This window comes from Hordeum vulgare, chromosome 1H (assembly GCF_904849725.1).
Source record: "Hordeum vulgare subsp. vulgare chromosome 1H, MorexV3_pseudomolecules_assembly, whole genome shotgun sequence".
Taxonomy (NCBI): domain Eukaryota; kingdom Viridiplantae; phylum Streptophyta; class Magnoliopsida; order Poales; family Poaceae; genus Hordeum; species Hordeum vulgare.
Genome location: NC_058518.1, coordinates 399,640,295 through 399,652,909, shown reverse-complemented (window position 1 = coordinate 399,652,909; position 12,615 = coordinate 399,640,295). Strand labels below are relative to the sequence as shown.

General features: G+C 46.2%; 1 protein-coding gene and 1 pseudogene across 1 annotated transcript; both read right to left on the bottom strand.

Moving 5' to 3' along the window:
* Positions 1-4,836: 4,836 nt before the first annotated feature.
* Positions 4,837-6,423, bottom strand: LOC123440398. The gene is made up of 4 exons (XM_045116971.1): positions 6,316-6,423; positions 6,117-6,232; positions 5,672-6,013; positions 4,837-5,504 (listed from the first exon to the last, which is right to left on the bottom strand). Exons 2-4 carry the CDS (start codon positions 6,165-6,167, stop codon positions 5,439-5,441), a joined length of 459 nt encoding a protein of 152 aa, XP_044972906.1. The 5' UTR covers positions 6,168-6,232; positions 6,316-6,423; the 3' UTR covers positions 4,837-5,438.
* Positions 6,424-7,077: 654 nt separating this feature from the next.
* LOC123440388 lies at positions 7,078-10,470 on the bottom strand (annotated as a pseudogene).
* Positions 10,471-12,615: the final 2,145 nt, after the last annotated feature.

Below are 12,615 nucleotides of genomic sequence, written 5' to 3'. Positions count from 1 at the left end.
GCGGCACATTGGTACCAGTCAGTTAACCATTCAGCAATAGTTCACTCATGGGATAAGTTTTGTGCAACTGTGACAATGGAGTTTGATGTGAATGTATACAGACAAAAAATGAAGGAGTTATTGTCTCTAAAAAAGGTTGATAGTGTAGACTTGTACAAGCAACAGTTTCTGCAATTGGTGTATCATGTGAAGTTGTATGAGCTAGCCTTGAGTGACACTTTTCTAGTCAAAAGGTTTACCATGGGGTTGAAGGAGGAACTGAGAAGTGTAGTGGAGCTACAAATGCCTACTACCTTACAGTTGGCAGCAATGTATGCCTCTATTCAAGAAGGGCTGCTAGCAACACAGAAACAACCTAGAGCTTATTATGGGAAACCTGCCATGGGAAAATTTGACAGTAAGGGACAACTATCCACAAGAGAGTTCTGGAAGGCTAAACAACTGAAGGAGTACAAGCGTGCAAATGGTCTATGTTACAAATGTGGGGAGAAATTCATTCCAAGCCACACTTGTAATCACCAAATGGTGACTGGAGGACAACTAAAGGCTGCAGACATTGTGGATCCTCGGGAGATAATCTCTAATGTTGTCTTGGATGCCTTAGTCACTGACCACTCTGGAGAATGTGCTACAATTTCTACTACTGCTCTGTCTGGTGCTGCTCACCCTAAAACCATTCAATTGAGAGCATTAGTGGATAATCAAGTGGTGCTCATACTTATTGACTCTGGCAATACTCATACTTTTGTGGATCAAGCTTTGTTGACCAGGATTACAGTGAAAACTGAGAAGCTACACATGCCTTTGCAAGTTAGAGTGGCAAATGGGGATATGGTATCATGCACTCACAAGGTACCTCGGTTAACTTGGTGGATACAAGGACACAGTTTAAACAATACCATGCAAGTTCTGCCTTTAGCGGGACATGATATTATCTTGGGTATGGATTGGTTGGAGCAATAGGGAATCATGAAGTGTCACTGGGCTGAGAGATGGATTCAGTTTCAACATGAAGGTCAGGAAATCAAGTTGCAAGGGATTCTGCCAGTTAAGCAAGATCAAATTCAAGAGGTGTCTGTTTAACAATTACTCAAGTGGGAAAAAGGCAATGATGTGTGGGCTACACCTGTTTTGAATCACATTGTTATGACACCACTGTGGAGGTGCCTCCTGGAGTGCAACATTTGTTGGCAAAGAATCAAACAGTGTTTCAAGAACGTAAAACAGTTCCTCCTCATAGAGCCTTAGATCACTCTATTCATTTGGTCACTGATGCTATACCAGTCAACTGCATGCCATACAGATACTCTCCACTACAGAAAGATGAGATTGAAAGGCAAGTGGCAGAAATGCTAAAAGCTGGCTTGGTCACACCCAACATCAGTCCTTTTGCATCCCCTGTGCTTTTGGTTAAGAAAAAATATGGTACCTGGAGGTTCTGTGTAGACTACAAAAGGTTAAATGCCTTAACTATTAAAAGCAAATTTCCTCGGCGTGTGATTGATGAATTGTTGGATGAGTTAGGGGGCTCTAAATGGTTCTCCAAGTTGGACCTTAGAGCTAGGTATCATCAGATCATGATGAAAGAAGAGGATGAATTTAAAACTGCTTTTAAAACACATCATGGGCAATTTCAGCTCTGAATGGTTCCATTTGGTTTGGCAACAGCTCCAGGGACTTTTCAGTGTGTGATGAATTTTGTATTTGCTAACCCCAACGGAAAGTATATGTTAGTCTTTATGGATGATATCTTGGTTTTCACTGAGACTTTTGAGGAACATCTGGATCATCTATAGTCTGTGTTTAATATTCTCAAGGAATATCAGCTATATGTCAAAGAAAGAAAATGTGCTTTTGCTCAGAAATCCATGGAGTACTTGGGGCACATTATATGTGACAAAGGAGTGGCAACTGATCCTGCTAAGACTGAAGCTATGCTCAAATGGCATGTTCCCACAACAGTCACTAAACTAAGGGGATTTCTGGGGCTAACTGGTTATTACAAAAAAAATCCACAATTATGGGTTGTTAGCTAAACCTCTAACTGCTTTGCTCAAGAAACAAGCTTTTGTATGGTCTGAACCTACACAACAGGCTTTCCAAAACCTCAAACAGGCCATGGCAGACACTCATGTGCTAGCTCTACCCAATTTTGAAAAAATCTTTCTGGTTGAAACTGATGCATGTAACACTGGTATTGGAGCTGTGCTATGTCAGGAAGGGCACCCTATTGCTTACTACGACAAAGCTTTGGGAGTGGCTAGTCAAAAAACTTCAATATATGAGAAAGAATTCCTAGGTATTATGATGGCATTGGACAGATGGAGATCCTATTTGTCTAGGGTACCTTTTGTCATCAAAACAGATCACCAAAGTTTGTGCCATCTAGGAGATCAACACCTAACTTCATATCTGTAGAGAAAAGCAATGAAAAAATGGGTGGGACTGCAGCTTACCATTCAGTATAAGAAAGGAGTGGAAAATACAGTGGCAGATGCCTTGTCAAGAGTGGCTCATCTTTTTGCAGTCCAGTCCATATCCACTAGTAAACCATTGTGGCTACAAGAAGTTTTAAATTCATATACAATGGATCCCTTGGCTCAGGATATGTTGCAGAAAATGGCTTTGGATGCTAAGGCTTGCCCCGAGTTCCAGCTTCAGGAGGGACTTATCAAACATGAGGATAAATTTTGGGTAGGAGCAAAAGTTGGACTTCAGACAAAGCTCATCCAATTTTTTCATACCAGCCCCATTGGTGGACATTCATGCATCTTATCTATTTACCACAGAGTGAAACAGTTGTTCAGTTGGCAAGGTTTAAAGTCAGCAGTAGAAAATTTTGTTAAACAGTGTGGCATATGTCAGCAGGCTAAACATGAATTGTGCAAAAAAAAACAGGTATGCTACAACCTTTGCTAATACCTGATAGCCCTTGGCAGGAAATTAGTATGGATTTCATTGAAGGATTGCCTAAATCTGAGGGATACTCAACCAATCTGGTAGTGGTTAATCGTTTCACCAAAGTAAGCCACTTCTTGCCCTTTAAACACCCATTTACTGTTGCCTCAGTAGCCAAGACTTTTCTCAACAACATTGTCAAGTTACATGGTCTGCCTCTGGTCATTGTGTCTGACAGAGATAAGGTATTTACCAGTGCTTTCTGGAAAGAGTTATTCAGGGTTTGGGGTACATAATTGAACATGAGCACAGCCTATCACCCATAATCGGATGGGCAAACTGAGAGGGTCAATCAATGTTTGGAGATGTATTTGAGGTGTGTTGTGCATGATTCTCCATCTAAATGGGCATTGTGGTTGCCTCAATCAGAGTTTTGGTACAATACAACTTATCACTCTTCTCTGGGGTGCACTCCTTACAAGGCACTCTATGGCCATGATCCCAATGTTAGTCAATTGGTGGGTCACAGAAGTTCTAGTAATGCAAATGTGCAGACTTGGCTAAATGAGCATACTCAACACATGGCAGCACTAAAGGAACATCTGACAAGAGCTCAATGCAAATACAAACACTTTCCTGACAAGAAAAGGTCTGAAAGAGTGTTTGTTACAAGAGAAATGGTGTATTTGCGGCTTCACCATATGCTCAATCTTGAGTGGTCAACCGAACCTGCCAAAGTTAGCTCTAAAGTACTTTGGGCCATATAAGATTCTCGAGAAAATTGGAGAAGCAGCTTACAAACTGGAATTACCAAGGGGCAGGATGGTGCACCGGTTTTTCATGTCTCTCAACTCAAAGGGCACGTACCTGATCATACTCCAGTGTTCAAGGTCTTACCAAAGCCAGTGGATCTGTCGGCACCAGGAATGCTACCTCAAAAGATACTTGATCGTCGTTTGGTGAAGAAAGGAAATGTGTCATACCTGCAAGTATTGATCAAGTGGTTTGAACTTCCGGCTACATCAGCGACATGGGAAGACTATGAAGTGATCAAGACCAAGTTTCCGGATGCTCCAGCTTGGGACAAGCTGGTTAGGGGCGGGTACTGTAAGCACTGCAATACTTACGACCATAGCCAAGAGGTAGTAATGGTGCATGAGGTCCTGGTTACTTTGTAAGTAAGTCACTAGTGGGCCATCGAGCCGCGTGTGGGGCCAGAGCCATGTAAGTAAATTGGACAGGTTAAATGCGGTAGAGCCGCGCCTGGGATCGACATTAAAATTGAAAACGGAATATTCCTCCTCTCCGGTTGCTTCTTCCTCTCGTTCGCTCTCATCTCCTCCTCTCTCGTTGTCGTCTCAAATCTCGATCCCAAACCTCCACCTCCAGCTCAGGCTCGTCGCCGGCCAACCCGCTGCCGCCGGGTCGTGACATTTTCTCTTAAGAGTCAAACTCAATTTAGCTTCGTGACATTTTCTCTTAAGAGTCAGACTCAATTTAGCTTCGGAACATATATACACCAAACTGCAAAAAGACAAAAAGGACTAGAAAAGAAACACAGGGAGATAAACCTAAGTCTGGGTTTAACTACGAGTATTGAGGCTGACCACAACCAAGTCTGGGTTTAACTATGAGTATTCAGGCAAACCTCTCGTTTGTTCTTGTTCATGAAGATTGATGATGACCTTATATCATCAAAATCAAATTTCAAAGCACCTGATGTACTCATCAGTGCCCAACTAAATAAGCATCAACCTGACAACTAAAATCACATCATCATTCTTGGCAGTGCTACAGAATACATGATATAAATAGATCGCAAAAATTAAGTGGTAATGCACAGCCAGATCATACCTTCTGCAAAACTTGATTTATGGTCTTAAATAGTTTCTTTAGCAAACAATTATCTCAGATATCGAGAATCAGGACAACAAAGTATTATGGCTGACTGATTGTTCATGCAAGGGTGATAACCAAATCCATTCACTGGTCCAAACACAAAATCAGCGCACAACACCAAACCATAAAACTAATTCAACTGGAAACTAAGAAACTACAAACTTCTAGTTATTGCATACAATTTGAAATGGACTGAATGTCCCACAAAATTGCTAAAAAAATAAATAATACATTTTGTTTATTAAATTTGACAAATAATATGCAGTTTGAATTATTTACAGGAATAATACACCATCAGCCATGGCGTAGCCGCGACTGGAACCTATCGGCCGCGGCGTAGCTGACAGATGCATGGCCCTCTCGGCCACGGCGTAGGTCGAGGGAGACCACATGGACGGATTTGTACTTGGTTCTCATCACTGGCGGAGCGTCTTGGAGGCCAAACGAGGTGCAACGACACTCTCAGCTTCTCATGCTCGTCTCTCCTTGACTCGCCTCCACGCCGGCTGGTTGCTGCTGCATCCATAATGGCTACTTCTGCACGCCACAACTGTTGATGTCTTCTCGTCTTCTTGTGCTGCCACTGTGTTGCGCGCCACCGATCATTGGCGGCAGCTTGCTGCTGCATCCATATGCCACCGTCACTGCTGCCCCTGCCCTTCTCGTGCTGCTGCATCTGCACGGCCGATACGACGATCGTCGATGATCTGGATTCAAAGATGTTCGGATGGTTAGATGGTGTGTAAATTTTGATTGCTATCTAAACTTGATGCACGAGGTTAACCCAGTCATGTATGTTTTGATTGTATCAATTAAAGAACCTTGATTCGGAAAGGTACCAACGATGACTGAATTTTCGTTTCGGAAAGGTAACCTTGATGCCGATGGACGAGGCGATGCTGCCCATGAGGCTGCTGCTGCTGCTGCCGAGGTTCACGGACCGGTGAGACCTCCGGTGCCGCGGAGACTCCAGCCTGCCTTCTCCCTCTTCCTCCTCGTCATCGTCGTCGCCGGCCTTGGCCTGGTGGCCACCGCTAGCCGGGAGATGCCGCCGCGGCAGAAGGGGCAGGTGGGCAGCGGCTGGCTCTGCATGGCCGGATTGGGCTTGGCGTGGCAGCACAGCTACAGCGTGCACGCCACGCACATCTGGTGCCGGCACTCCCGGACCTCGATCGCGCACAGCCTGGTCGAAGCAGATGCTGCACACCTCGGCGCCCTGCATGCACGAACTGAGAGTTAGTATCGGTCCAAACAAGATCCGCGCACCGTCGAACGGACGCGCTGGCTCCGAGAGGGAGATATCGATGCAAAGGCGGGACCGCTGGCTCCGGCACCGGGGATGTACAGAGGCGGCCGAGAGGAGCATGCATCTGTCGGCTACGCCGCGGCCGACAGGTTCTTAGTTGGCTACACCGCGGCCGATGGTGTATTATTCCTGTAAATAATTCAAACTGCATAGTATTTGTCAAATTTAATAAAGAAAATGTATTTTCTTTTAAAAATAGCCACAAAATTGACCTTGCTGTGAGATGTGAGCCTCATTTAGCTGCCATAAACTGTGCACAACAACTCCATTTACTAGACAAATAATTAATAAGATTATGAGCCGTCTAAATTGTGCAGAACAACTCTACTACAGTATCAAATTCCTACCACAACTGTAACAGATGACAGATACTAATCACCATAAAAGAAAAATGTAAAAACACAATGCTAGCTGAAACAGGTCATAGGTATTTAATCCATACAAAACAAATCTCATGACATTATGTGAACAAATGGATAGTAAAAACGGATAAAGGCTGATCACAAGAATTGAAAAGGGGAGACAGGCAGCCTGGAAAATATTATCAAATACTATCATGTCCCTCATTTGGTCAAGGCTGCAATGGTTGCAGAATTTGGTTTGTAGTTTCTAGGACAGAATTGATTGATTGATTGATTTGTTCTTGGCACAGACAAATTGACCCTAAGCATTGAAAGGAACTAATGTAGGGGAAACAATGGGAGAGCAAGTTTATCATCAATAGCTCGTATCGGCAGAAAAGTATATCATTAATACTTTTTTTTGCGGGCAAAGGTATATCATTAATAGCACGGATAAAAATCTGGAGGTAGCAATGGCATATACCCATATGAGAGAAAGGCCAGGTTTAGGTACCTGGATGAATTTGACACCTTAAAAGCAGCACCCTGATCCTCTCAAGGGTGGTCTACTAGCTGCAGCAAAACACTGTTGACGAGCTGGAAAAAGGAAAAAGTAATTCAGAATTGTTTTTGTGACAGAGCAATTGATGATCCACGTTCAAACATCAATATATTTTACAGGCATGGATACACTTCAAGTTAAAAGACAGCCATTTCCCTAATTACAATATTATATGTGTGATTCTCCAACATCATAAGGCACACATGCTTTTCCTGATTACAACAGAGGAGAGTCTAGACCGACAACAAAGAGGATAGGACTGCGCACGACATGGTTTTTGGAAATCCAGCTCAAAGTGCCCTCCATGAACTTCTTCCCTCCAGTGCTATTGGTGCTCGCGGTTATGCTGTAAGTAAGCTTTTCTCCAGCCTTGGAGAACACCAGCGTCTCTGGGTAGACGCACACTCTAAGAGACTTGGGAACCACCATCTTCAGTGTGTATACTGAATTTGGTGGGCCCACATTTGTCACGGTTCTGTGCACCGTGAATGGCCTTGTTCTGAGTGGCACTGTTATGGATGGGTAGTTCAACTGTGCCTCTGGTATCTTGGGAAGCATTTTGCAGGACAACATCGGGTTACGCGCAATGGATGCCAAGCCTTGATCACCGAGGAGAGCACATATGTAGCCAGCATATTCGGTAATGCTAAGGTCATACACAAGGCCCGGATCAATAGCTTTTATAGGATTGGCATGGCCAGCACCCATGGCATACGCGGTTGCCTTCTGATGTTGCTCGTCCAAGATCGGACCACCAGCGCTGTCCGTGATGTCAGTTGTGGTGAGGATGGCTGACTTGATAGCAGCAGCAGACCAGTCAGGATGGGAGCTCTTGACAAGCGCGGTGATGCCACTGACATGTGGAGTTGACATGGAAGTCCCTGACCTAATGTTGAATGGCCCAGATCCAAGCATGGGTGAGAGGTGGCCATGCAGCAATGATGTTGAGCCCAGGTGCTAATATATCTGGCTTTAGCACACCGGGGCTGTATGTGCTGGGACCACGGATGAGAATGCCGCGACGGTGGGAGATGGCCGGACACCAAGTAAAGTGTTCGTGTATATGACTTTGGCACTGGCTTTGCTTGTTGTCCTTGCATACTCTATGATATTGTTGCCATCAGCCACCGTCACCTGCACAACATTATTACCATAGTCCTCCAGAAGGGTGGTGAAGCCAGCATTTTTCCTATTTATGAGCACTACGCCAGCTGCCCCAGCACTCATCATGCCACTGATGTCGGACTTGTTGATGCTTGCTCCAGTGTCATTCATTGGTCCTGTGTTATGGCAAATCACAATTTTGCCAGCCACATTTCTTCCAGCCAATGACTTACAGTGCTTGTTCCAATACAGAGGAAAGGCCTTGGAGCTTGAGTTTGAAGTCTGGTTCGAGGCTTGGCCACTGATATGATGGCCGTTGCCAAGCTGCACAATGGTCTGGAAGGGTTCGGTCCCACTGACCCAGCTGCAACTGTGAGCAACCATGGTGCAGAGTTGGCAATAAATGATTTGGGCCCGTTGTTCCCAGCTGCGGCCACGACAACAATGCCATTTGCTACCGCACTGAGTGAGCCAATGGCAACCGGGTCATCAGTGAAGCTGGACATCATAAAAAGGGGCCGAGGGAGAGTGAGAGCACATCAACACCATCCTTGACGGCCTCATCTAACCCGGCAACTATGTCTGAGGGCTGCACACCCAAGAATTGTGCACACCCTGTACATGGCCAAGTGTGCATGTGGAGCAATCCCAGCGGATGTGCCCCTGCCGAGGCCGTGGGCAGAGGCATCACTGACGAAGTTCCCAGCTGCGGTGGACGATGTATGTGTTCCATGTCCCGTGTCATCTCCCGAATCATTTGCTTTGAAATTATGGAATTTGGCACCTATCAACTTGTGGTTGCAGCGGGGCAGCGCCATGGCATGAGCCCTTCCACTTTGATGGGGGTGGCGGGATGCCACTGTCATCAAAGGAAGGATGCTCTGCATATATGCCGGTGTCCAGGACCCCGATTATGACTCCTTCGCCATAGTTGGTGTCCCTCCACAGCCCGGCATCTTTCTCCAGTCCGAGGAACTTGGGAGTGTGAGTGGTGCTGGGGTGCCAGAGATGGTCTGGAAACGCCCGCACAAACTCTTTCCTCTGGGACACCATGGCGAGGTCGGCTTTGGTGAGCCTGGCGGCAAACCCCGTGAAGACCTCGGTGTACGTATGGATCAGGCGTGGCTCATCGGAGCCAGCGATAGGGCTTGGCAGGAAAGAATCCTGCCACCAGCGGTGGTCGTCATCGCTGCCTCCATCGACCGGTGGCCGAAGGAGTATAATGTAGGTGTGATGGCTTGGAGAGAGGCCTGCACCTAGATGGTGGCATGCTGCAGGTGCAGGAGCATGCAGGAGCATGAGGATGGGTGAGAAAAACGAGATTAGAAGGTGGATGAAGGATGCCATGGCTTGAACTGCGAGTCTGCGATTTCGAAAGGAAGCTGGGGGCGACGCCATGTGCATGAGCTTGGTATGTGAGGAGAGTGGTGGTGGTGGAAGCAGCCGAGAGGAAGAAATCAAAGGCGCACAGGATTTTCTTCGACCGGTTTCCTCTTGCCTCTGCTTCTTCCTCTTTCTCATGGTGGTGGTGGTGTAGGAACAAATATTTCTTCCTCTTTCGCTCACTCTACCTCGGTTGGATCGGGAGAGAAAGAAAGATGGCCAGAGCACAACAATGGCTTCGGGGCCTCAACCTTAAATGTTGCATGTTGAACCTTGCATGCCCTAGTCACACGAGCATCTAGGGCGTGCAAGGTTCAGCACCCAACATTTAAGGTTGAGGCCTCGAAGCCACTGTTGTGTTCTGCCCATCTTACTTCCTCTCCCGAATCCAACCGAGGTAGAGTGAGCGAAAGAGGAAGAAGCATTTGGTAGAGTGAACGAACTTCGGTCTGGTTCGTTCTTGAGCTATATGAATGGGAGAAAGCGTGTCCTCTGTGTGCTGGCTGGGAGAAAGATTCCGAACGAAAAAGCTTCCTGCACTGCAACGGCATGGAGCGTTCCTACCTGGACGCCACAGAGTTCCACCGAATACTCGTTGTATCAATCGGTAAAATGGAAAAATTTGCGAACCGAAGTATTTCACAAACTAAACCGCATTTGAAAAAAATTCACCCATGATCCTTTTTTGTGATGTCTTTGGCTTAGACGCCACACTACAATGTGTGGCCTCACACTATGTTGTTTGGGGTCCGAGACCTAGTGTGGCGTCTAAGCCATAGGCGTCACACTGCACTGTGTGGCGCCTAAGGCAAAGACACCACACCGTACCGTCGGGCGCCATACAAAAGGATCAGCTGAGTGAAGTTCTTCAAACACGGTCCAGTTTATGAAATACTATCGTCCACGGGTCAAATTCGTCAATTTTGCCGTATCAATCACATCAGGGGAGTAGTAGAGGCAGAAAGCTAAGGTAAAAGTTCCGACCAACATATCTGCTAGTCCTGCAAAGCACAGAAGGCCCTCATAGACTCTCGTGTGTGTCGAGCTTGCGCTGGTGGAGAGAAAGCCTCCCAACAAAGGTTCCGCCGCGTCAGCACGCAGCTGGCAGAGCAGATGGGGAAAATGGTGGAGGAGGGAACAGAGAAGTGACCTTGAGGGAGAGGAAGTTAGTGGTGGTGGTGGTGTGGTGGTGGGTGCACTGCAAAAGAGAGAGGTTGAGCTTCCATCAATGAAAAAAGAGGAAGCTCCGCTGCTGGTGGTTGGTGGTGGAAGTGACCGAGAGGACGACGCTGCGTGTCGAGTCGAGTGTTGCACTAGCCTGGTTCCAGTTTCAGTAAAAAGAAAAAATGGTGGGGCGGGACAAGATGTTTAGCGGACCTAAGCCATAATTAGCGTTTTTGATGGAAAATCAGTGGCAAATCAATGCATTGGGATGTGGACAAGAGAGCTTGCTCAGTACCAAATCAAAGCATTAGGTTATGAAAAAGAGAGCTTGCCTGGCGATGGATGATCTGAGACGAGGCCGGGATTGGCACACCGTCGCCTCCGTGGCGCGGAAGCGGAAGCAGCCGGCCGCTGCACAATCATACGGCGCCTCCCGGCGCTGCGCCTGCCGACCCCGTGCGCTCCGCCTCAGGCCGCGGCGACCCACGCCTCCCCTTCCGCCGCCTGCGGCGTTGAAGTCGCCGTTTTCATCCATGAACCGGGCCTGTGTCGCTGGAGATCCAGCGGACCGGACTACTGGACTACTGGAGTGAGAAACAAGGGGAAAAGTGGACGGACTGGTAAGAGCAATTGTAGCAGACCGGCGCCGACTCGTATCACGTGTTTATAATTTGGGAAAAACATTTTTTATGGATTATCGAGGACCACGATAGAACGGCATACGCATCGCGAAACTATAAAATAAAAGGAAAATTTAATGGGTGGCGTGCGTATACATGTTCTCCCGTACGGCGGGTGTTGGATCTTAAAAGAACGGAGATGATTTATCGATTTTTTTTTTGAATAATGTAGACTGATTAGTTTAATGGAAGTATAAAAGGGAATCTACTTTGCTGAGCTATACTAGCTATTTGTATTTTAAAAAAAAATTATCTCTCAAACCATTATCTCAATTAATGATCCGCTTTCATCATTGACTTTATCGCGACGAGACCTTCAAAACTACATCTCATGTCGACATGTTTCGATAACTCTTGTTTTCGTCGATACATGCCAGATTACTATCACTTAGTTGTCGGAGCAACTCTAGCAGACCCCGCATCCGTCCGGCCCGCAAAACGTGTTTGCAGTTCGCGGAAAAAACGTCTTTGCGGGCCGGTGCGCACGGCCGTGGATGCAGACCCTACATAACGGATCCGTAAAAAAGCATATTCGTGGAATGTGCTTTTTCAGACCCCGCGCGGGCTGAAATGTCCCCCCACCAAAAAGCATATTCGTGGAATATGCTTTTTCAGACCCCGCGCGGGCTGAAATGTCCCCCATCAACCGTTTTCGCTCATATGCAGGACACCGCAATGGTGAGGGGGGAAACTCGCGAATACGCGGGTTGGGGCCGAGATTTTGCTCTGGCCCGCAAAAATATTTGCCGTGGTCTGATCGGGCAGGTTTTTCTGCCCCCGACCCGCATTTTGGCGGTTATTTTCCGGATCGGGGCGGGATGCGGGGTCTGCTAGAGTTGCTCTCACATTATTTGTTACATAGTTCTCACATTAAATCAACTTGGTTATCAGTTTCATGAATGTCGATATACCCCACTAAAAAACTTGATTCATTATACTTGTGTTGGGTCATGCATTTACTTGCTTATTTTTAATGCTTTAATACCCACTTTTTAGCTCCAGGAAACACTACAATACTTAAAAAGTATAAAACTATTATCCGGTAACTATGTATAATTTTTGTGACAATTGTACATCCATAAAATGACAACTACGATGACATAAATGTAGCAACTAGGAACAACGAAAAAAGAATCAACAAAACATGTCAACATGTGATCTTATTTTGAAGGTCTCGACGAGACGAACCTAACGGTGAAGGTGAATCTCCAATCAAATTATTAATCTGCGAGATAAAACATTTTTTAACTTGAAAATAAATATGCATAAGATGTTGGC